Source organism: Haliaeetus albicilla, chromosome 16, assembly GCF_947461875.1.
Source record: "Haliaeetus albicilla chromosome 16, bHalAlb1.1, whole genome shotgun sequence".
In the NCBI taxonomy this organism is placed as follows: Eukaryota; Metazoa; Chordata; class Aves; order Accipitriformes; family Accipitridae; genus Haliaeetus; species Haliaeetus albicilla.
The window spans coordinates 16,241,276-16,266,821 of record NC_091498.1 but is presented as its reverse complement, the minus strand read 5'-3'; the positions used below and the strand labels follow the sequence as shown (position 1 = coordinate 16,266,821).

Sequence of the window (25,546 nt, the reverse complement as noted above, 5' to 3'; positions counted from 1 at the left end):
TAGGACCAAAATAACTGCAGTGCCATCTTTTAACTATTGTTGAAGGAAGAGCTTAATGCTCTCATCTCTGAGAAACAGTGAAGTTTATGCAAAAATACACAATATATTAATTTCATGTAGAATTTCAGGGAGAGTGGCTGTATCAGAGGAAGTATAGGTGGATGCTAAATTTAAACCACTGTACACCAGATCTTGGTATACTACAGCGCTCAGAAGTCTGAAAAGCTAAACGGGGGCATATAAGGATCTTTTAAAAAATAGACGCACTTCCTTAAAATTTATTTGGCCCTGTTTATTCAGCTCTCCTTGTGAGGGCCCCTGAAGTTTACAGAGCCTGTCTGAATCTGACAAGAGAAACAATAAAGTACAGGAGCGGAAAATTCAGCATGATTGGAGCACCATGGGATGTGGTCATTTCCCCATCGCTTAGCTGTTCTTGAGAACCAGTTGAGCCAGGATGGCTATAATTTAGTGGGCTTGGGGTCAGAGCCATTGGGTGGAAATATAGTTTGTGCTTATACAGGATGTCAAGGTAGAAATATACTTCTAATCTAAAATTCTTGGCATTTAGGATTGTCCATTTCGTTCTTTGTGAGCGTGTGTTTGGGACAGTGGATGCTCATGACATAAATAACCTGAAACTGATTCTGGAAAATCTTTGTGAAATTGAGCGGCACTTGTTTTCTCTCTTGTAAGATGGTTTGTAAACATCCTTTCCTGTCCTTACCTTTGCCTTTACTGCCATGTTGCAGTTCCTTTTTGACCCCGAGTCTGAAAATGGCTCAACGGGACTTGAGATAGAAGTCCTGATTTTGTTTTACTTTGTTACAAGGGGGCAATATTTCACAAACAAGGGAATAATGTCAGGAGGACACTATCAAGCATGAAAGCAGGTATTAAAATTAGCTTGGTATTTCCTGGTAATTGTGTGGTGGGAGTGTAGCCCCAAGGCACAATCTTTTCTAGATTTAATTATATAAAGGCAGAGGTGGATATCATAGAAAGCCATCAGTGAGGCTTGCAGTTGTCTGGTTTTTTTTAAATGTCATTAAAGCTTGAAGTAAGATTCTTCTATTCAAAGGGAATATGATCTCATTATGTGATTTAGATAGCGATTTGAGGCTGTAATGATGCTCTTTAATATGTTCTTTTTAAAGAAAAATATCAAGGCAAGAATTGACCTTGAAGATGTGGCCTGCTTGCAAATGACGTAACTGCATGCCTGTCCAAAGCAATGCGTTCTTGTCATGGCTTTATATCTCTGATAGCTTTAGCTAGAACAACTAAGTGAATTTCTCATTTATGTTTCCATGTACCTGACACCATATTTCCCTCACTGCCCTGAGCTTATCCCAAATCCTGTCACCCCCTGCAAAGGGCCGTGCTCATTGGAGCCCTCCTTTAGGCAGTGGGGATGCCAGATGCCATGCAGAGCCAGGCTCCCTCTTCCCAAGGCCTGCCACAGGGACTCCATCAGCGCAATCCTTGCTGCAGCCTGGGGTCTCTAGCCCCTAAGGTACCACTAGAAAAACTGGGTTATTAAAAAGCTGTTCTCTTAGGTAGTCAGCTACAGTTTAAAAGGATTGTATGGGAGGTCGTTGGAGGGTATTACTAACAATTAGTGTGCGTAAAAACTTCAGGGCACAGGGGGCTGTGTGATATCCGTTCCCCAAGTAGTGTACTGAGTTATGGATAATTACTGGAAAGCTCAATGTGCCAAAGGTGGACGTGGTTTACCATTATGCAACTCATTAATACTGTTCATGGGACTTAGAGACTTGCTCCCTGAAATGCTCAGGCTTGGAGACATTGTGTTCACAGTGTGCCTCAAACAAAAAATGTCACTGGTGGATGAGCTATCAATATTAATAACTGCAATAAAAAGGAAGCAGAGCACTTCAAATCTGTTTTTAAGTGGAGATATTCTGAGTCATATGTCCAATGTTTTCACCTTTGGTCCTAATATTATTTGTATTGAAATTCATAACTGAGTCCTTATTTCCTTAACTAGCACAAACCTTTTAACACTGTTTTTTAGTGCCTAACCTCATACTGTGTCTCTGTGCCTGAGCTTCACACCTGTGAAAGTCAAAGGAAATGTTGCCTTTTGGCTTGGGCAAGTGCTGCCAAACTGCTGCAGGCTGGCCAGGAGTTGTGCCCACACTTCCAGCACAAGCAGCAGGGATTCAAGGGTCATCTGTATTGCAAGTGAGGTGTGATGATGGCTTATATCTGCTCACCTGAACACTTGAAAAAGCTTGCTCAGTAGCAGACATCAGTGTGGATTTCAGAATGATCTGGCTATGTTGTGCTTGCCTGATTTCTCAGACAGAATTTCTAGCCTGCCTTGCATGCCTTACCAATGTAGCCCATGCCTTTAGCCCTACTCCAGCTAGCTAGCTCAAAGGTAATTTATGTATGTGTGCCTGAGTTGCGTTTATACCTTAATTTTGATGTAAATGTATCTCCAGCAGCCTCTTGAGTTCACTGCTGAGAAGCAGCTGTGACAGCCACGTGAATCCTTGCGTCATCTATACGAAACTTAAATTTAAAGAAGTATATAAATATTTCTAGATAAACAGATGTTTAGAGGCAGAGAGCTGATTCCTGAGTTTGTTTCAAAGTGGATCCTTACTGGAATTTCTTGGCTAGTGTGTTACGAAAACTGCAGCAGGGGATCAATTGTGATCTGTGATGGCACGTTTCTTCCCATATGTTGCACATGTGCTTGGTTGTACAATATGTTTTGGTTGGGAGTCTTTGCTAACCTGCATTTTGACTTTGTTTTCCTGCTTAAAAGAATGCCAACTAGAGATATCTGTAACAAATAATAGTAAACTTTAAATAAAAAATTCAATAAGATGGAAAAGCATTCAGGTGCTTAATATATGCTTAACAGGTGTGATTTACCTTTTGTTCGTCTTCAGTTGACTGTATTAGTACATGGGATTAAAGGGCTGAAGAGGATTCAAAGAAAGCACCTTACGTTTCTGCATAGATTGATGCTTCAAGAAAATACCTTTGTATGAGCTTTAGTCAGTAGAGATGCCTTCAGAAATTGGGGCCTAATGGAGATTATGCAAAGTATGATTTACTGAAAATAAAGTGAGGGACTAAGACAAAGGTCTGCAGGAAAGGTGCTCGCTCCTGTCTTTCACTGAGTATTGGGGACTTTTTCACCCTTCTGGTAGTGTGGGTAAAACCTTCAATTCTGCACACACCTGCTGTTATCAGGGAAATAATCAATGTTGATGTACTAGTTGTAATTACAGCAAGTGAGGTATCATCTATGTGGTTAGCAAGGGGAAAGACCAGTGAAGTTGCTAAGTCAGGAGAAGCCCCTCAGTGCTAGTGGGAAATTTAATATGCTTTGTTAAATTAATAGCCTTCTGCATAACAATCAGTTTGCAGTTTAAAGGGCAGAAGAGGTGGATGTAAAAAACCTTAAGCATTCATTTCAGTGACCTACTCGATATTCTTAGTTGGAAGAAATTGCTAGCATAATGTTTACAGAGTAAATTGCAAGTGTTTTAAGACAAAAAAACAGATGAGGATTGTGTGTTTAATACTTACGGCAATGCCCATTTCTAAGCCATAAGGGTGCAGTGATCCCTGTTCCCAAACACAACATGGCTTCAGTGATGGGCTGGTGTTTGCTCATGGGAGATGTTTATCCAAACTGGAGATGATTCTGAAGATGAGGTTTTCCTAAACATCAAATAAAAATGTTTTGCCCTTTGTGACCTTACCTTCAAATTCCTTAGTCCTGAGTTAAACAGGGATCCCCAAAATGAATGATCTGGGATGTTTTTTCCTCAGTCTAGGCATTCAGTGCCGGATTTTGCTTGTAGTTATTCTGTTTGTGGTCTTTGTACATAATGCTCACCATAGAGAGAGATTAGCTGTGAGAAGATTACGCGTCTAAGTGCTGCTAGTGTGCCTAAAGCTGCAGTTCTGGTGCATACAAAGGAAACATTAATCAAGACACCTTACAGAGAATTAAGGGAGAAAATAGTTTTGTCTCCTGATTACTACATAATTTTCACTGCCCAGTGCCGGAAAAAGCAGGCAGAGAAGCAGAACACAGTAGAAAGAGGTTGTTCCTCTGTTCTTAGAGAGAGCAAGAGCAGATTGCTGGGGGTGGCTGTGATGGCAACTTCCACAAAAACAGCACAAGAGAGGCAGCTTTAAGGACTCTGCAGGACATGTGAGCTTTGAGTTAGGTTGTAGGGATGAACTAGCCATATTCCTGAGCTTGCTGAAGCAGCTGAGAGAAATCCTTCCTGTTGCATATAATCTTAATAAAGCCGCCTGTAGCTTTAGCTTTCTGTAACTTGGTTCCTTTGTGGCAGATGGGTGTCTCCAGCAACCCGCATGATTTGATTTTCCAGCTTGGACTGATCATAAAGCCGAGTAATATGGTATGCAGCAGAGGGTATGGCAATTCTAAAAATTGAAGCACTCCTGCAGTACCAGTATTTCAGTGTATTCATCTGGAGTGCATGGAGGATTGAAAGAGTGGGGCCCCATTGAGCTGCTGAGACTGGTTTGAGATCCAGCAGAGCAGGACACAGTCTAGGAGCAACATACTGGCATCCACCACTGGTGAGGAAAGGTCCCCTTGCCAGCACCACAGAGAAATAGCTGACCCTCATAATTCTGGGGAATAGCTGACACTTATTGTGAAGCTTCATTGCTTCAGGTTCCAGCTAACAGCATGGCAGCCCAAAATATTCAGTGTCAGCTGTAATATGTGTGTTTTGCCATACCACTAACCAAAAAACATGGATTAGGTAGAGAAAAAAATTGCCTGCGCAGGCACTTTTCACTGTATCAGGTTTTATTTAACTGTTAGTAGGGGGTTGATTGTCCAATTACCTATCTTATAAATAGGTATTTTAGGAAAAGCTTCCAGAAACAGATTTCACAAACTTTCTGAATTGATTGTAGTTCTTCAGCTGTTGTGAATTACCAGTGCACCACTGAACTAATCATTTACCCTTGTTGAGGATGTGTGCTTGTGTTTTTCCTTGTGAATACTTAGACTGTAATCGCTAGAAATGTATCTGCTAACAATTTGACTTCTCTTTTCATTCATGAAATTTTTACCTCCTCAGGGTTAATTGAATCAGGAAATGTCAGTATCTTTATATTTAATTTTCCTTATTGATGCGGATTCTGGAGTGAATGACCGCTGTGAATACCAAATATGGTTTAATTTGATTTCTGGGAAATATTTAGTGACCAGAAAAAGAGAAGGTTGTTTGAAACAAGCTTTGAGTAAATTAAGAGTCCCCCCTAACTAGCTCAGCCTTCTTGACTATACGAAACCCATAATTAACTATTTCTAAAGAGTTCATATTTCCAATCTATTTTAAAATGCTGGAAATGAGAGTAAGCAAACCAACCTACCCACTAGTTTGCAGAGGGTAGGGGCAGCATAACATCTGCACAGTGTTTAGCTGTGTGGTAATTATATATCAGGAACTTAGAAAATTTAAAGATAGAGCCAGGAAAATTCCATCCCCAAACGGCTCGAGCCCGATGCTGAAAGCTGCCACTATCTTCCCAGCAAGTGAAAAAGGCCCAAAATGCAGAGCAGCCATGTGAAAGGCATCTCTGCACCAACACTGATCATCTGTACATGTATTAGTCACTGCCTTCACGTAAAATGGGTCTGGTGCCAGAATAAGAGAGTGCTGGCTGTTCCCATTTGCTTTAATGGCAGCCACAAGGTTTGCTGATAAAATAACTTTTATTCTTGCCCCATTGCTCTTTCATTGGCTGTTCCTGAAACTGCCTGGGAATGAAAGTCCCATTAGGTGATTGCACCCTGTGAAGTTCACCACTTCCATTGTCCTGTGTTTCACAGGGGTTTGACGCAGACTTTCCATCTGCTATATTTTTCATTTTTACAAAAGAAAGTGGTCTCAAAGACAGGGTTCGGAAGAAGTTTATTTCTTGGTGCTGAATTATTTATTCCTATTTAAGCTCTGGCAAACACCCACATTTAATAGCCCATTACTGCTTAGAGAGATATCAATGCAAAAGGGGCAATCCTGAAAAATACTGTCTTTCGTGGCTCTGTCAATACTCTCTGTATTACCTTTCCTTCATTTTTATGATCAAGAGCACAGAATAGAAGCCCAGAAAAAGCTGCAAACTTCAGGGCACTTTAATCTACCAAGACTAACAACCAGATAAATACATGCAAGAGCTTGAGTGAAGACTTCTCGCAGTGAGGTTAGCTTCCTAAGAGAGCTTATGGATTCTGCATCAGTTTATGTCTTCAAATCAAGACATCATGTCTTTTTAGGACAATTCTCCATCTCATTGGCCACATTTGGAGGGAACGCAGGAGCAGTGGGTGAAATTTGTTGTCTTGTATTACATAAGTGGTTTGGTAACATAATGGCAATTTTTGACCCTTTGCAATTCTGGCCCAATTTTGATTTTAACCTTCCCTCTATTCCCTTAGCCCTGGCAGAACTCATTTCTGTGAAGCATCTGCCATATCCTGAAGCAACCTCCAAAATACTGATTTAGAAGTATCATAGAATCACAGAATGGTTTGGGTTGGAAGGGACCTTAAAGATTATCTAGTTCCAACCCCCCTGCCATGGGCAGGGACACCTTCCAGTAGACCAGGTTGCTCAAAGTCCCGTCCAACCTGGCCTTGAACACTGCCAGGGATGGGGCAACCACAATCTCTCTGGGCAACCTGTCCCAGTGCCTCACCACCCTAACTGAAGAACTTCTTCCTTATATCTAATCTGAATCTACCCTCTTTCAGCTTAAAGCCATTACCCCTTGTCCTATCACTACATGCCCTTGTAAAAAGTCCCTCCCCAACTTTCTTGTAGGCTCCCTTTAGGTACCAGAAGGCTGCTATAAGGTTTTTCCCAGGGCCTTCTCTTCTCCCAGCTGAACAACCCCAACTCTCTCAGCCTGTCCTCATAGGAGAGGTGCTCCAGCCCCCTGATCATCTTCATGGCCCTCATGTAGACCCGCTCCAACAGGTCAATGTCTTTCTCATGTTGGGAGCCCTAAAGCTGAAGGCAATATCCAGGTGGGGTCTCACGAGAGCAGAGTAGAGGTGGACAATCACTTCCCTTGACCTGCTGGTTGTGCTTGTCTAGATGCAGCCCAGGATACAGTTGGCTTTCTGGGCTGCAAATGCACGTTACTGCGTCACATTGAGCTCCTTGTCAACGAACACCCCCAAGTCGTTCTCCTCAGGGCTGCTCTCAATCCAGTCATTTCCCAGCCTGTATTTGTGCTTGGGATTGCCCCAACCCTTGTGCAGCACCTTGGTCCTGGCCTTGTTGGACTTCATGAGGTTTGCACGAGCCCATATCTCAAGCCTGCCAGGGTCCCTCTGGATGGCATCCCTTCCCTCTGGCATGTCGAGCATGCCACACAGCTTGGTGTTGTCAGCAAACTTGCTGAGGGTGCACTCAGTCCCACTGTCCATGTCACTGACAAAAATGTTAAACAGCATGGGTCCCAATACCGATGCCTGAGGAACGCCACTTGTCACTGCTCTCCACTTGAGCATTGAGTGCGATTGTCCAGCCAATTGCTCATCCACCAAGTGGTCCATCTGTCAAATGCATGTCTCTCCAATTTAGAGACAAGGATGTTGTGCAGGACAGTGTCAAATGCTTTGCACAAGTCCAGGTAAACTGGGTTTCAGAACAGCAGTGTTGCCTTCAAATCAGCCATGAAAGCTTTCAGACTCATGTCTAGAAGTGTGTCTTCTATGGTTGCTTATTTTTTATCAGATAAGTAGATTTAGTACAAGGTTATGTTCTTGGAACCCTTTACGCCCTATCTCACACAGAGGATTCTGGGCAGAGGCTGGATTATTTAGGTGTCTAAAGAGCCCTGTTGTGAAAAACACTGAACACACCTCCCACGTTCCTGTTAACATCCCTTTGGAAAATTGCCCCTGGCATCTACTGTTCAGCATCCCCTGCAACTCTCATGAGCTTTCTGTAATTTGAAGCCAGCTTGGGCAGGCAGACCCTTATGGACAGATATAACAAGTAGCTCTCTGAGTAAGTGAGCTAATGAAGCCTCATTTTCTTATGGATTTGTGGCTTGTGTTGGATTTTCTGATGTTTGCTAATACCTGGGTTCACAGTACTGCCCTTCTTTCAGAGGACAATGATACAGTTTCCATCCTTCCTTTAGCCATTGATTTTCCCATAAGTTTTAAGAAGCCAATATTTTCAAATTTTCTGACGCCTGGTACAAAAGTCATTGGGAGGGAGGGAGGATAAAACAGGATAGATACAGCTGCAGTCACACACAGAGATATCTTGGAAACCAAGCCAAATATTTCAGGTGTATTACAGAATCTTAGTAGTGTGAACTACATTTTCTCCCACCAAGAAGAAAAGCATCAGATTTATAAAAAAACCCCAAATACAAAAAAAGTCCTTTTCTATGATTTTGTGCTGCACTTTGCACTGCATAACAAGGTAAAATCTTGTAGGCTGAGTCCGTCCATCTCAGCCTTTCTCTGAGAAAATGTCATGGTAATCTAAGGTGGTACAGTCTCAGGGAATGAACTGCAGGCCAACAATTCTTCTCTTTTACCCAAAATAAAGGAACAGTAAGTTGAACTGCGCACACACCATACAGCACACTGAATGAGAGGCTCTGCTGCTGTCAGCTTCTAGTTGGAGTGAAGCCCATGAAAATGTAGATGGCACAAGAGCCTGCCTGGATGGGGGTCAAATGTAGGAAGGATCTGTGCCCGTGAGCTGGAGCAATGCAATGTTAGATGATCTTTGAAAAACAGGCCGGGATGTTGGTGACACAGCACGTTGCATGGTTGTGTGTGATGTGTGGCTGACAGACAGACACATTGCCACTGCTGCTTCTGAGGGAGCTTCGGTCACTGGAGTTCCTCAGCCAAAAAGGAACCCATTAAGAGGAACTTACTCAAATTGATCTTTGTGGTCAAAGAGATGAGCTGCTGCCACAAGTTGGGTATTAAGATATGTAAGAGAAGAGCTAGAGCAAATTATGGACTAGAGAAAAGTCTTTTTCCTTTGTCATTACCCAGTGGCTGTTCGCAGTTGATCAAGGCATCCAGATTTCTTGCTGTCAAGCTCATGGCTTAAGTAAGTGTGGGAATGAGAGAGCATCAGCACAATAATTCTATCAATTATCCTGTGGTTGAATAGTGTGAAATAATAGGTGAGAGAAACATTAGAGCATTGGTCTTTTTGCATAATACATATAGTAGCAGTTGAAAGAAATTGTGTTCTGGTATGTCTGATCCAGTGTACAGCATGCTCTTGCTCTGGTGTCTGGAGGGATTTTGCCACCGACATCAGTGTGAGCTGGCTGGCAGTTCTCCACTGACGTGGCTCATGGTATTGCTGAGACAAAATTACGCTGAATGCAGCCTTTTTGTTACCCTGTCAAGAAGAGTCTCCACCATGAGAGCAGGGCGTAAGACCTGGATGGGCGAATGTTTTATGTTTGTAACTTGTTCCCCAGCCTGCTTTCCACTGGGTAGACCTGTGATTTTGGAAAGCCTTCCTGCACAATCAGCTCAGCCTCATCAGGTCACTGCTTTTTGGGGAGAATATCCCATGGATCTGCTTTTGCTCCAAGCCACTTACGAGCAGTTCCAGAGGTGGAGAGTTGAGATGGCCTTTCTGGGAACAACTGCAGAAAATAGCTCAGTGTTAGCATTCCAAACCCAGCTATTTAGACCTGGATTATTTTTAAATATTTTGCTTTCAGACACTTAACTAGCTGCATTTTCCTCCTCTCTCTCTTTCCTTTTTTTAAAGTTAGCTTTAATTTTGCATCTTTTCCCCACCCAGGTGTATGCAATCAAGAGCATCTATGCAGAAAGAGGGTTATTTACATTGCTAAATGTTAGGTAGCTATGTTACCTGCTGCTTTGGAGATGCCGTTGGCCACAATGGGAACCTGGGGACATTTTGAGCCCGGACATATGTTTGCAGGGTGGTTTTGCTGGGCAGTTGAATTGACAGGAGGCAGGGCAGCAACGAGTGGAAAGCGCTTCAGTCACCTCATTTCACCTGGCTGTCATCACACGTCATTGGCCTGAAACACAGCCTCGCATGAGGCGCTATGCAAAGGGTTGGTCCGTGGCAGCTGTGTCCAGCGTGCAATGTCCTGGTGCTCAAATACAAAGTCTTTCACCGAGAGTTGTGTGGAGTGGTTATTGAGAAATGCTGCTGCTGAATCTGTAGTGTCTAGCAGCCACTTCACAGGGGGCCATGTGATAACATGTAGGGCTTTTAGGGAATGTTGTATCCTCAGAGCACTGCACAGACCTTAATTCATCCTCCATGGATGATGTGGGCCAAGCAGGGGACATGCATCCCCTTCAAATTGCAGCTGTGTGGCCTGGGGGCCATTAGCCCCTTTTTGGATGTTACAGACCCTCACATCTGATGGCCAACGCATCCCAGCATGGTAAGCTGGGTTCAGAAAGATCTGCTGCTCAAAGTGGTTTTGGTAACCCATGTTCATTGTTGGAGTACAGACTGGTTTAGATCAAATTAAGCTCTTGGGAACTGAGGCCATCTCTTGCAGGAAGGGAGCAGATTCTCTCTTGCCATGTAAATCACAGCTAGTTTATAAAGTTGATGTAGCCTGCTGTGTAAATAAATTTTTAAAAAATTGCAAAACCTGAAACATTGGGACTGCCTTCTACAGGGATTAACAAGGCAGGTGGAGAGACAGAGCTCGAATAAAACACAGGAGGGCAGTTTCTTACACTGGGATACGCTCATGGTGTCTCCTTGTGCAGTGTCTCAGCTGTGAAGCCTGAGGTCCAAGAGGCCACTGAGGGTTCCTCATTAAATTGGGGTGTTTGGGCCAGCGCAAGCACTGGGGTGGTACTGGCAGCAGGAAGGGCGGGACAGGATGTTCTAGCCCATAATCACCCCGTTTTCCACCTAGTGTCACGCAGGTCACTTTACATGCATGCTGGTCCTGCCCTCCCGAACTGCACTGCAACTCTGGGCAACTTTACCCCGCTTGCTTTCCCAGTAGCCTAAAAGAGATGGGAAAACTTGGAGGCTCTTTTCAGGAAACGTGTACTATCCTAAAGGGGTTTTCTTACTGCAGTAACTGTCCCCTGGAGAAGCAGCAGACCTTGTGGTCTGTAATGCCCACCCAAAGGCTGGGTTAATGCTTCTTATTGCTAGCAAGAGCCCTGCCTCTGGCTGCACATGGGGAGAGAATAAAGCTTGTAACTCAGGAAGGAGACAGTCATAATATCTGTTTGTAACGAGTAAGAAAGAACTGCTTGTTGGGTGGGTATAAAAGAAACATTTAATTCCAGCCAGGATAGCCTAATGCGTTAGCCAAGTGGTGGTAAAGAGCACAGTACCCCCAGGCTCTTGTATGGGGATGCACAGAGGCTTTTGGGGAGACAAATGCTGTTCTTTACCCTCACAGAGCAGCAAGGATTATCATATTGATCAAACTGCAAGGCTGATCTAAATGCCATTTTAAAGAAAACTGAAATTATATATGTGCTGTAATTGGAAATAAGGGCAGGAATGGCACTGGTGTTATCTCTGCTTGCTGCTCTCTGCAGCCAATGCAGCTGGTCTTCCTCCATGCAGCTCAGATTAAATGTTGATTTTTGCAGAGATGGTGTAACTCTGCTGACACCAATGGAGTTACGTTTATGAAAAAGACTCCAAAACCTTAAAGGAAAACCAAATGAATTTTAGCTGCTGTGCAGTGGATAGACCCAGTGAGTAGCCATTATCGTAGATAGATCCTTGTAGGTAGGAGGAGGGTGTTATACTGCCTGGATTCACCAAGGAGCATTGTCCTGCTTCCCTGCAGTTTGCAAATACTGAGTGTCAGCAAATCAGTAATTGTAGCTTCAAACTAATATCACTTTCTTTTTTTTTTCTACATAGCCTTCTGGCACTCTATAAAAAGATCTGGCACACTACATAGGATTACGCGGCTTTGAAGCAGCAGAGTCATCTGGGTGTGAAACTTTGATTTCCTGTGTCTTGATATGAACTGTTATTTCTATCTTTCCTTTTCAGAAAACCCCCACAGCTCATGCCATGAAGGAGGAGAACTTTCTTCGTCGCAGGTTCTCCCTCTGTCCGGCGTCGTCCACCCCTCAGAAGGTCGATCCTCGCAAGCTGACACGCAATCTGTTCTTTGGGGCCGACAATGACATCTACCCGCTCAGCCCAGGTTGGTTTCTGGTGTGTCAGTGCAGAAAGTAGAATGTCTCAGGTGCTTGACTGCAAGTAGATACTTCAGCCTCCTGTCAGGAAACAAAGAGAAACAAGTTAATATGAAAGAGAGAGACAAGCTGTTGCAACACAGGTATTACTGGATCGCAGAGAGTGCTGCTTTCATGACGCTATTGTCTTTCATTGCCATGGTGTTAAGTGGGAACAGAGAGCATCAGAGTTGGGGTTCATAACGGTTTGAACACTGCATGGCCTCACGTTTCAAAAATGACTGATGTTTTCGGGCACTTCCACTTTGCGGCACTTGATGTGTTTCACCTTAAGCATTGGACTTGTTTAAGATTTACTGGCCCCATTTGCAGACGTTTAATGGCAGGTTTCTCTCTTCAGATTTAGAGCCCAGGATAAATATTACAAGAGCAGACTTTCCGTGGTTAATGTTCTGTAAATACCTACAAGCACTACAAGTACCAGGAATCTTGACAGGCTGCAGTGAATGGCAGACTGGCTTTAAGCATTCTCTTTATATCTTTTTTGCTTTGAATTTCCTAGCACCCTTTTTGAAGGAAATAGATCTGATTTTATTGTTTCAGAATTTGTTGTTCACAATAAACATTCATGTCTTTCCTTGATTGCAGTCTGCAAACAATGCTTCCGTTCCAGTCTGTAAACAAGTGCTTCAGGGACCAGTCACAAGTTTGTAGAGCTGTCATTTGCAGCTGCCATGTCAGTGCTAAATAATCAAACCTCACAGCACCTTCGTGAGCTCTCAAAACACTGATATCTAGAGAAAGAACATAGCATCTGTCAAAAGGTTTCAGTGTTCGTATAGATGTAATACCCCACAGACTCTCTGGGCTTTGCAGATGTAGAGCAAAACCAGGTCTGGCTTTCCTGAGCTAATTGCCTTTAAGTGCAAAGGTTTCAAGGGCCTCCGATTTCACAGGTATTTCTATTTGTGGGTGTCTTCTTCAAGGCAATGGGGAGCCTACTTTCAGCAGTGCTGACTAATCCTGGCTGTCACTGAGGTCACTGGACGCTTCAAAAATGTTTTGGTAATCAAACTGAAAACGATTTAAAATGGGACACCTAAAATCTCATCTATTTCAAACCTGTAGGGACTTCTGAACAGCTAGCTGCCCATAAGTACAGTCCATACAAATGTGTGGTAAGTTTCACTTCTTCTATCCTTGGGAGCTGAAGGGCTAATTTTTCAGGCTGTAGCCACTTCCCCTTGCTTCAGGGAGATGGAGAGCCATAGCTTAGAGTTTGCCCATTCTTCAGTTTTTACCAGCATTTTCAGTGCTAAAAAAGTGACTGACTTCCTCACAGAGGTATTTCAGTGCTGTAATCTTTCAGAAACCAGGGAAAGTTGAGGGTTTCAGCATGGAGGAGGTAACTGGAAGAGTTTGTCTCTTCCTCAACCTCCCCATCAGCTTGTTTCTCCTTGATCCCTGCTGGCAGCTGGACTGAACAGCCTTTGCTGGGCTCAGCAGAACAAGTGCCTTGAGCCACGCTGGAGCTTTTGTTCCGCTGCACAGGTCTGCCAAGTAACCTCCAGCACTGGCGTCAGCGAGGGCGGTAGCCCTCTGTATTGCAAAGGGAGAGCATAGGCCAAAGAGTTTGTAAGAGAATATTTCTTTTAAACAAACAGAAGTTACTGCTTCAGCCAGGGGATTTCTTGCAAAGAGTCTGGGTTTTTGTCTATCCTTACACTTTTTTTTACTCACTTCATTTCTTTCCTGGTCCCCACAGAGCTGCCTTGTCTCTTTGTTTTCCTCACACTTCCTGTAAGAATTAACTGTCATTCTTCACATTCAGTTGCCATTTCCCGTGGTGGGCTCACCTTTCAATCCTTTGCTGCTGCTTCTGCCTTGTTTTCCTCTGAGCGTTGTGTGCTTCCCCCCCCACCTTCTCCCATCCCTCTGAAGGATGCTGCTATCACCAGAGAAGCCACAGGTCTATATCCATAAACTGCATATGCACAGTATTTCTCTGTCCCCATTTTTCTCTATTGTTTTAAATGAACTTTCAGTTCTCGAGGCTTTTCCAGTGGTCAGTGTTTTGCTGCCTGACCCCAGCAGACTTTCTTTATGAGGGCACTGGACCAATCGTGTTGGGTGGGTGCTGTGGCAGCATAGGCAGCAAAGCCCAGTGATTTCCTGCCAGGAATTTCATTGGTAGCGAGGTGGCTGGAGCTGCAGGTCTCACAGCACCAACACCTAGGATTAGCCCTCCAACGACAAAGGTGTGCAAGTAAATAATTCAGTGAGAAGGGAGTGACAGACTTTACACCTCAGGCAAGCTATGCTATGAAGATTCAGTTCAGCGAGAGGATTTTTTTTGAAAGGAACCATATGGGAAATGCAGAGGGCACTATCTGAAATAACACTTTGGACTTTTTGCCTCTTGCTTGCATACAAAAATGCTAATGATTCTGGTAACTAAAAGAAATTTGAGGAAGACATTTTCTTTTTATAGGAATTTCACAAACTAGAGGGACATGAATTCATGTTCCTTGCCCATGTCTGTCTTTCACTTAGCAATAAGGAGAGAGAATCTTTCTCTATTTTCCCTTTCAGAGGGTAGGAAATTTATTGGGGGAGTAGCTAAAAGAACTTTTAGAGAATCTCTCTTTTTGACTAGGCTGCGAGATCACACAGTGTCTTTAAATAAAAATTTAGATTAGCTTATCTGCATCCTAGGAGGTGCACTTTCATGAATACAGGAATTTTACTGTGATAGATACATGGAGCTAAATTTCAGTCTGGTGTACACATTGGGCCACGTGGCTGATATTTACAGCAGTAACGGGTTTTATTCGTGATAGTTTTGCCACACATCAGAGCCTGTATTTCCTCTTGTAGTTACCCAGATACTTTATCAGAAAGCCTATAAAATAATAGTTCATGCTATGTGGAGCTAATCAGGAATTCCTCAATAAGCCAGTACTTGTGCTTCCCGTTACCATTGATCAGTCATACTTGTTGCATCGTTCTTTATAAAGGGTAAAGGCAAGTGCATCTGTAGGATTGATGCCCAGCAGAAAACCAAAGAAAAGGAATAGTTACTGTTCTGGAAAGGAACTAAATATTTATTTTTCCTGTGCATGACAGTAATGGGATAAAAGAAGGTATCAGTAATTCTACTCTGTAACTGCCAAGACTGGAGTGTTGGCAGTTTTCTTCACAGTGTGATGAAGGCTGTTTGCATAAGCACGGCTGATTCCCTTCCCCAAATCTTTTTCGTTATTTGGTGCAAAACTTTTGGGTTACTTTGTGGAGGACCCTTCTTTGCATGCCCTGCTAGCAGCCAGCACTTCAGGTCAGAAGAGGTTCAGCTCTATTTCTGTTGTGGGCATTATGTTTTCTTGATCAGGGAGATAAGAACTTCAGCTTCTATAGCCAGTTAATATTTAGCGTCTTTCATGTTTTAACCACCAACAACCTGTAGCTGGTTTCCGATTTATTTTCTCGAGGTGGCTATGTCTGTTGTGCTCTTGGTAGGACTCTTGCTTTTGGGCTTTCTGTGCACTTAACTATGCGTGCAGGTTTTTGAGAAACTTGCACATCATTGCAATGAAGTTTGCTTTCCAAACAAGGGCTGGCTCTCTCCTTCCACATGGCTGCAGCAAGTCTGCTTGAGACAGGCAGCAAAGATAGCTCTCCTCTGAAAAACAGCCTTTCCCTCACAAGTGCCAATAGGCTTAACAAGTTTGGCGTAAGAAACCAGTATATGCTGCTCCATAAACATATCTTATGAATCCTTGTAAATGAAATGGTAAGAGTGAACCGTTGCATGTTTCCATTTTTCATAATACTCTGTGAGCGGGATGGTCCAGAACCTCAGGAACAGTGAAAATCTCATTATTCAGGTGCAAACCCTGTTAACTGTATTACTGAGAGAAGGCAGAAATCTCTCATGTCCAGGTTTTTGGTATGGATACCAGCTTGGAGTTAAGCTTTCTTTAAGAAATGAGGCATAATAAAGAATGGATGTGAATTCCGTTATGCTAATAGACACCATTCCCTCGAAGCAGGCAGCAGCTGATTCCCATTAACTTTACTTGAACTTTTAGGCCATATGTTATTTTCCCATACGTACGCTGAAAAAACTCTTAATGGGAAACAAGTGCAGCAGCTACATGGCTTTGTGAGGTTATTCCAACCTCCTCTGCCTCTGTCGGGGAGAGTGGGGCTATAGAGAGGAAAGCACCATCAGAGAAATAAAAAGTATGGAGGTAACAGGTTCTAATCCATGCACAGCAGTGCTTATGGCCATCCTGCTTGTCCTGGTAGCACAAGGGGACTGTCAAATATCCGGCCACTCGGGATTTTCTCCTGCCCATGGACATTAGGTTTCCGCGTGCGTTATTTAGGGCTCAGTGTTTCAAGGGGAGGAGTGGCAGTTAAGAAACTAGGTTAAGATATAGGTTCCCTGTTGTTGCACTGCCTTCCTGTGTGACTGCGTAGGTCCTTCCTCTGCTTCAGTTCCCCACACGAGCAATGCACGTGCTGTCCCTCTTCTCCCAGGCTTGGAAGTGTTTGCTTTCTGTGTCAGCACGGCTGCATGCACGTGGCACAGCGCAGCACTATGCCACGGGGTGAGAAACACATCTGAAACCCCCACCACCCTTAGTCACCATGTGGAAAGTTGAACACCTTCTAGGAACAGTTGTCCCACAAAACCTCTTAAGATTTAAGAGTTGATACCATAAACTGCCTGCTGATGCCTGTAAAAAGGGCATGGTTTTTGTCCTGTCTCTTTACCAGTGAAAAACTCTGTAGCATAGTTGCAGTTCTGGTTATAATGGGATGTGCTTGTTCTCTCACACGTCCTGTAATGGAAGTGTGGAACGTGACCAGGAGGATATTTATTTTTTAATAAGCTTCTGTGGCTGGCTTTTCTAATGGTGCTTGGCTTCTTAAATGGCTGCTCTGAAAACTCCAGGGGACGTTATGTTTTCTGACACATCTGTGACAACTTCTGCTGACTTCAGGAGAATCAGGATTTTCCTTGCTGGTTTTAGATTTGGTGGTGTTTCCAAGACTGGCCCATACAATGTTTAGAAACATTTTTAACAGTTCGCATGTTTGCAGTGTGCTACAAATGGATTATATTTCACTGTTTCAGTGGTTCTTTACTGCGTCCAGTATTCTGAAGCTCCGACTGCTAACAATTTTGAGAAAAAAACTACATTGCAATTGGATAACAATGACTGTCTTGGCACTAAAAGCTAGTCTCATCAGATGCTATTTTTTGGCTTTTTTTAATGGAAGCTCTATGCTTTCTTTTACTGTAAGGACATGATTATAGTTGGCAAAAAACAGCATTTGTCATTACATTTTATTGCTTGGACTAGGACTGTACACACTCATACTACTATATAATGTGTATAATGTATTGCAAGTTTAGTATATTTGGGTAGTGGAAATATAGGTCTACAATGATTGTAAAATACCATAGTGACAATAAATACTACTTGCTAATTGAAAATGTTTCTTATTTTAACAAATAATTTGGTCAGAAGACATTGATTTTCTGCAGGTTTTTTTTGAATTTTGTTTTACTAATTATGTCTAGATGGTGTTCTGTCTCCTGTAATGTTTTATGATCATGCTTATTATTTGTCAAACAAAGTGTACTATCAAGTGCATCTGTGTACAGTTGCCAGATACTCACGAAGGAGGATAATGTATTGAATAGCTGCTTATTAACTGAATTCCATTTATTATTTGCATTGAATGAGGCATGGGGTATGTAAGAAAAGAACAGACTGTGGTAATGTAATTAAAGACTGCATCATAATGCAGGCACAGAAGGGAGCTGATTAAGGATGCATAAGTAATCTTATTTCTGTTTTTTTCCAGCCTTCATATGCTGGACTTTGCAACCATCATGTTGGTTTACCATGGTGTTTTGAGACCTAACTTTTAAGCCGTAATTGTTGCATAGCCCAAGCATGTGGATCCAGGCTATTTCAAGCTCTGCAAGATCCCTCTCTGTGATCCTGATGTGCCTGCTCCTGCTCATGACAGCTTCTCTTGCTTGCTGTTTGCAGTAGCCCTTCTAAGGCCATGAGTAGCCATAGTTTTGCACAGGATTTCTCTGTTTCTGAATCACATTTTTTTGTTGCAGGAAAAGACGTGGAAGGAAACAGCCCGTCAGCACTGAAGGATGAGACACCACAGACTCCAAACTCCATTAGTAAGGTACTGTGAGATAGGGATCCATCCCTAGTCTTGCTTTCATTTCTTCTCAGGCTGTTATTAATCATTCTTACTCTCCTTTTTTTAAAGTCGTTGAGAAAGCCTCTCCCTCTGTTCCTGCAGGAACTGTGTGTGCATGTTTTGAGAGAAAGAAAATGAGTGTTTTTGCATGGTTGGGATGACAGAGAAGCCCACACTTTCCTCTGACGATAGCACCTACTGCAGAAGAACCGTGTTAATTTGGGCCTTGTTTGGCAGTGTAATTAGATACAAATAATTACGGTTGAAAGGTTGATTTTGTCAGCAGAGGTGTCTCCTGCTGTTCCTGATCAGCAACCTTAATTGTTTTGGAAGAGAAAGCTGTAATATTTAGTGTAGTGCATAGCATCCGAAACTGTGAGTCAAGATCCTGGGAGAGAGCTCTGGGGATTGGTGTAACAGGAGAGGAACGCAAACTAACCAACTGTCATGGTTTAACCCCAGCCAGCAACTAAGCCCCACACAGCCGCTCACTCAGTCCCCCATGGTGGGACAGGGGAGAGAATCGGAAGAGTCAAAGTGAGAAAACTCATGGGTTGAGATAAAGACAGTTTAATAGGTAAAGCAAAAGCTGCACACACAAGCAAAGCAGAACAAGGAATTTGGTCACCACGTCCCATCAGCAGGCAGGTGGTAAGCCATCTCTAGGAAAGCAGGGCTTCATCACACATAACGGTGACTTGGGAAGACAAATGCCATAGCTCCGAACGTCCGCCCCTTCCTTCTTCCCCCAGCTTTATATGCTGAGCATGACGACTTATGGTCTGGGATATCCCTTTGGTCAGTTGAGGTCATCTGTCCCAGCTGTGTCCCCTCCCAACTTCTTGTGCACCTGCAGCCTGCTCGCTGGTGGGATGGTATGGGAAGCAGAAGAGGCCTTGACTCTCTAAGCACTGCTCAGCAATAACGAAAACATCCCTGTGTTATCAACACTGTTTCCAGCACAAATCCAAAGCACAGCCCCATGCCAGCCACTATGAAGAAAATTTATTGTACCCCTGCCAAAATCAGCATATTTTCCACCCCTTATTCCATACCATCTACATCATGCTCAGGTTCCACACTATCCAATACATTGTCCTTAACCCCTACCACCCTTCCCATCCTTTGATATAATACACAGATATCATTCCCTTAGTCTATGGAGCACCCCGGTAAAATGTCCATAAATGTCCACAAACATCCACAAAATGTCCATTGAGTTCATTCTGTCCATGACTTTGGGCTCCATCTGTTATGGTGGTCACTCAGGACAGGAGAGGTGGTGTGTTACATGGAGTTACTGTGCATCAAAGCCAGCTCAGGCTGGGTTGCTGCTGCACTTGTACTGCTTCTTGTAAGACTTGTCCTCCACTGATTCGGGTGGCTCCTGCTATAGTAATTCCCATAACATGCAACTCAAATCCTGGGTTACAACAATTTAAAGGTATTTCCTTTACAGTCTCCACCCCTGGTCCCTTTGGACCAGACCATTGGGTTTAACATTGCAATGAACTCCTCCCCTTGCCCCTCCTCCAGCTTAGACTTAACCACTGACTGGAGTCCCTTAGGGGTATACCTGCTCCATGTGGAGCCTTACCTATGAGCCACAGCCTCTCCAGGGGTGTACCTGCTGCAGCATAGACTTATGCACAGGTACAGTCACTTTGAGGTGCCCCTGTTCCAGCGTGGCCTTATCCATGGGGCACAATGCCTTCAGAGATAAACTTGCTCCAGCGTGGCCTTACCCAAGCCACAGTCCTTTCAGGAGTGACCATGGTCCAACATGGCCTTACCTGTTTCCTGAACACAACATTTCCATCTAGCCTGTTATGGAGAGGTGAAACTGGATCTAAAGGCTCTGGATCTGGGTGTTCAAAACCTGGCTCTACATCTACAGTTCCTGAGTGCCTGGGTTTGATTTCCTGTAGAGATGGAATCAACCTTATAAATTAGATCTGGCTTTGAGATTCATGTATGGGCTTTTTTGGCTGTGGCTCCGTAACATGTTTCTGGAGGGCAACTAGAAATAGCAGCAAGGCCTCTTAATAAATTTTTAACTAAATTTATTCAACTATGAAGCTATAAAATATAAATGACACCAACTGAAATGAAAATATAACATGAAGGAAGCAGCTGTAGACAAGTGATTTTTTTAAAATACATGAAAATAGGCTCTGCATCTTCAAATACATTTGGTTGTGCTTGCCTGGAGCTTGCAGGTTGTTCTGCCAGGATGTCCTGGCAGAGGTCAGCACAAGGAGATGGTGATGAGAGGAGCTTTAGGACTATGCAACAAGGGCTCGTGTACATGTCCTCTGCTATTGCTGGAACCTGGCAAGCTGCAAACCGACCTTGGTTTTGCTTTTTCAGGCAGGTTCCTCACGGAAACCCAGCCTCCCACTTCTCCTGGCAGCAGAGAAGCCCAAGAACCAGGTAACTGCATCCAGGGCTTTATCAGATGTTTTGCACGCCTTACAAGGAGTAGTGTTAAATTCCCAATGACTTGGGAACATAAAGAAGAAGGACTTTTTCTGGACAGGACAACTCAGAGCACTAAAATGCTGTCCAAAAGGGAGTTTGATTTCTGAGATGCAGGATGAACGCAAGAGTAGGAATGTTATTTATGAGAGGTATCTGGATGAGAGCATGCCTCAGCTGTGTTTTCCCAGCCTCAGGGCCTGCCTTGCTATTTAGTCTCCTACAGGTGTGTTTTGGAAAGGTGAAGCACCCTTGGAAGATTTGGGTGCCCACCTAGATTTCTGCCATGCTTTGTGTGCACCTGGGAGGTGTTGGTGAGTCTCTCCTTGACGGTGTCAAGAGCAGTTGTTAAGGAGAGATAAGAGAAAATGCACAGCACTGAACAACTGCATCAGATTTGTGCTTCAGAACAAATGGGGGTCTGAACCTGGACACAAGCTTTGCTTTCAACGACCCAAGACTTTGCTTTTACAATAGTCAAATTTGCTCTGAAACACCAGTGGACTAAAAGCAGATATGAGGACCCCAAAACACCAAACTTCAACTTGCCTACTCATTTTCAGTGTTGCAGGCAATTGCTTTGGCTACTGAATGGGGCAGAGCTAGGTTTTTCTTTCCTGCCTGAATGTTCTGCTTAGACACATAATGTTTGATTCAGCAACTTTCTACCTCACTGGACCTGTGCTGTAGCGCCTGTCATTCTCACTTCATTCTGCTTTGCCTTGCTGTGTTGTACACTACCTTGTTCTTCTCCAGCCACGTAACTTTTCTTCCGTCTTGCTTTGCAGTGGCAGTAGGGAGTCTCTATTGTGAAATGTCTTGTACCTTAAAAATTTAGGCAAACTGGTAGTCAGTTTGCTTATTATTTCATTTTTCACGTCCACTCAGGTCTAAGGCTATAAAATGAAACTGCACTGTCAGGTGTCCAGAACTGTAAGTAGGGATGTGTCACAGTATTTCAGTTTAAAAATAAATAGTGATTCCACCTACTTGAACCAAAGGAAAGAGTGTGTGCTAATTGGGTCATGTTTAGACTCCTGATAGCAGGGGGGAAACAATTTTTAGAAACCAAACTGTAGGGTGTGCAGGTTTAATTAATGGATTCAAAAGTAAATGTTCTAGGTTACAGATCCATGCCATGAATACTTACCCTTCTTTTGGCACAGTAGATATAACAAACCTTGTTGGAAATCAGTGTTCCTTCAGCAGCACTATTTTGATGTACCACACCACACTGACTCTTTTCACCCAGTAATGAGAAGGAAAGGAAAGCTAGTCGAGTGATTCAATCCCTGGACTGGGGCTTGGGGGGCCTTGAATTCCCAGCTCTGACTTGGAGTCCCTGCATTTCCCCAGGCAGATTAACTGCATTTCTGTTTCACATCTTCATCAGTGAGATGGAAACAGTTCTACATTTTGTTCACTCAGGCCATATCCACACTGCATGATGGAGCAGGCTGCAGGTTTCCCAGGTTAGCAGACACCAAGCAGAATATCTCATAAAACCCCTGTAAACATCTGTGAACTTGTGAGCTGTGTAGCTGTTTAACTGCAACCATACTACCCTGTGCTCATAGGTGGACTACTAGTCTATATCTGAGGTGTGAACACATCCCAATCTGTATCTGTACAGACAGTAAAATATTTGATGCTGGAACATGTGCTGCAACACAGTGTGTTTGTGCAGTTCTTAGCAATATACATTTCTGATTTCAGTTGTGACTTCTCACCCCAAATTTTATTAAATTTAAGGCATGGTTCAGCTACATATTGCATTGCTAACTTTCCTGCAGCATATTTTCTCCTGTTTCATTTTTTAAGTGGAGTCTCTTTCATCTTCTTTTTCAAGGGGGAAAAAAAAAAAGCTTATCTATTTCAGGTTGTTTCTCATGTTAGTTTCTCTCTTTCTTAGAGCCCTTTAGCCTTGTTTTCTGGGACCAGTGCTTATAGTGGGGGATGAAAGTATCATAGAACTGTCTCTAAGCCTCAAGCTTGTCTCTACAGCCAGGTAGCACAGTTAGCACATGCCTGACAGTGACAGGAGGTGCCTTTCTCTCATTTTGTGCCTCATTTGGCACTGTTAGCATCCTTTAAGGCACCTTTTATTGCAGTACGCAGTGTTGCGTTTTCCCTTTCTTCCCTTCCTATGCTTACCTATTTATTCTACTGGCTGGAGAGCAGCTGGGGTCTCTTTATGCATGCAGAGACCACAAAGAATTGAAATGTATTTTAAGGGATAGTCAGAAAAATCTTGAAGCTGGCGCTCAGTGGTACTTCACTCTTTTCAGTCCCCTACTAATGCCACAATGAACTCTAAAATTATCACATTGTAGGAGTGTGGCTGTTGCATGCATAGTTATATGACATATGAGAGGGCAAAGCTTAGATTGCTTTCTTCATCGTGAATGAGTTTTTCCACATGGTTGAATTGTTCAAGTCTTTGTTGTGTGATTTGTAATCTGAAATATGAATCTAAGTGGCTGCTAGAAATTTATTTTAGCTGTAGTTTGAAACAGCTCATACCAGTCACTTGAGATATAAGCTACAACTCCGATGCTGTCTCAGACTCATCCTTCTAGATCCATGAATCATGTTCTTAACCTCTGACTTAATTCAAGCCATGGTTACATTCGGGAATATCATAAAAGATCATTCACAACTCTGGCAACCTACAAGGGTACCTTTCCTTCTGTTCTGCCTTAGCTAGCAAACTGAGGAATCGGTTGTCAGAGAGATCCAGATGTTGCAGGAATCACCTCATAGAGGCTCAGGAGCAGAAGTTCCCCTGTGTGTGCTAAGCGCAGTTTTACAGGAGAACCTGGCCCTTCCAGGTGATGGTATGCTTCACTGGACCCTTGCTGGCTTTTCATTACTGTACTTTATGCTGTCAATGTTGTGGATGGAATTATTTTGGAGCTGGTTGTCTCTATCAAGACTTACACTCAGTTCCTGTGCCCCAGCTCCAGTACACCCTGCTTCTTCAATTCCGTGTGCAGCTTTTTAGGGTAATCACTGTTGTCCACAGAGGGCTTTGCAGCTGATTTCAAGTGAGAAGAGATGTAGCCTGGAGTATCCTGGGAAAATCACATAGAAGAGGGGTGGGATTTTGCACTCAGGCAGGAAACATGGAGCATCCCTAATTTGTGTAGGTGCATACAAGCCCTGAAACTCCCAGGTGCCTCACAGAGGGGAATGTAGACAGTAGTAACTGTTGGCTTACAGAAATGAATTTTCAAAGTTGTTAACTTTGGGTAAGCCATAGCAGTCCTGTCATGTCACCTTGAGTCACTGGTGATCATAATTCCTTACTCTAGTGTTTCTGATAGGGGAGGTGAGGGTAAATGGAGGTGCTAAAATTGAAATTATTTATTAAACAATTTAGCAAAGCATATTTTAAGCTGAAAGTCCAGTTGTTTTTCATTGCTCACTTTGTTCATTTGTTTAAATTCAGGCTAGGAACAAAAGCTATGCCTATAGCTAGAGGGGAGAGCAAAGCTTTGCTTCAGATTTCTGCTTAGCACTACAACTGTATCAATCGTGAAACAGCATCTTTCTCAGTGTGCAACTTCCCATCTCACCTAAAATGTTCTTTAAATATTCTTAACTTGGAGAATGTTCTTCCCATGGAAGGCACATTTAAATGATCAAATAGAAATCCCATGAGGTCTGTGACTTTAATTACTCTAATCTGACGCAATGGAGCAAAGCATTCCACTAAACAGTAGTATAGCTTGATATGTGGAGTTGCTTGGATAGCTGAATTTCATCAATGATTTTCCCCAGATATTGCTGTCATGTCAGCTATTTATTTGTACAGGCTTTTCAATTTGTGCTAATCATTGTGCTGTTTCAGTGTTATAAACAGAGTTGCTGTGTCTTTGTAACTTTGTTGAAATAAGAGGGATTTTTTTTTTCTTTTTGCAAACTAGAAAGGTTTAGGTGAAGATTATTCAACTTGCTGTAAAGCAGCACATTAATTGAAGGGTAAACTTTCCTAATGCAAAGCTTGTTTGTCAGTAAGAATCATTTCACTGACTACTGTGCTTTGGATGAGCTGTTAATTCACAACAAAATAAAGAAGTTTTTCAAAAGAACTGTTTATAGTAACCTGAAAACAAAATTGTTTAAATGTGGTTGAGATATCTGTGAATATTCACATCAGTAACAAGAAGCTCTTCACTTCTAATGTTAAACCCAGCTTTTCCATGTTTATACTACTTCAGGAACTTCTGTTTAATTTATTTTATTTCTGCAGTAATACAGATCTGTAGCAATTATATGTGGAAAAGGTACTGGAGAAATTAAATGTGAGCAAGGATGTCTCCCATGTGATGACTATTTTTGCTTTTCTGAAACGTAACTTATGACCCCAGCTACTTTTGTTCTGCCTTCAAATTCCCGTCTGATTTTGTCTTTCTCTCACTTGGATGCAAAGAAGAAAAAAGAGCAACTTGTAAGCTGTCACTGCTGTTCACGTGCAGACTGCAGCTTGAGAATGGGTTTATTTAAATGTTTCTGATTTGGAATAATTCTGTCTTTTTTGTCTCTCGTTACACATTTTTTGTGTTCATCCTGTGCAGCAAGGATTGCTTGCACTAAACACCAGGA

The 25,546-nt window shown here is 43.0% G+C and overlaps 1 protein-coding gene across 3 annotated transcripts in view; it reads left to right on the top strand.

The window, feature by feature from the left end:
• OSBPL5 (oxysterol binding protein like 5) overlaps window positions 1-25,546 on the top strand; it is a 145,093-nt gene that overhangs the window by 68,248 nt on the left and 51,299 nt on the right. For all 3 annotated transcript variants that reach the window (XM_069803672.1, XM_069803671.1, XM_069803670.1), the window contains exons 2-4: window positions 12,072-12,228; window positions 18,369-18,442; window positions 20,831-20,893. In XM_069803672.1, coding sequence (XP_069659773.1) covers window positions 12,072-12,228; window positions 18,369-18,442; window positions 20,831-20,893 — 294 coding nt within the window. The remainder of the gene's footprint in view (window positions 1-12,071; window positions 12,229-18,368; window positions 18,443-20,830; window positions 20,894-25,546) is intronic.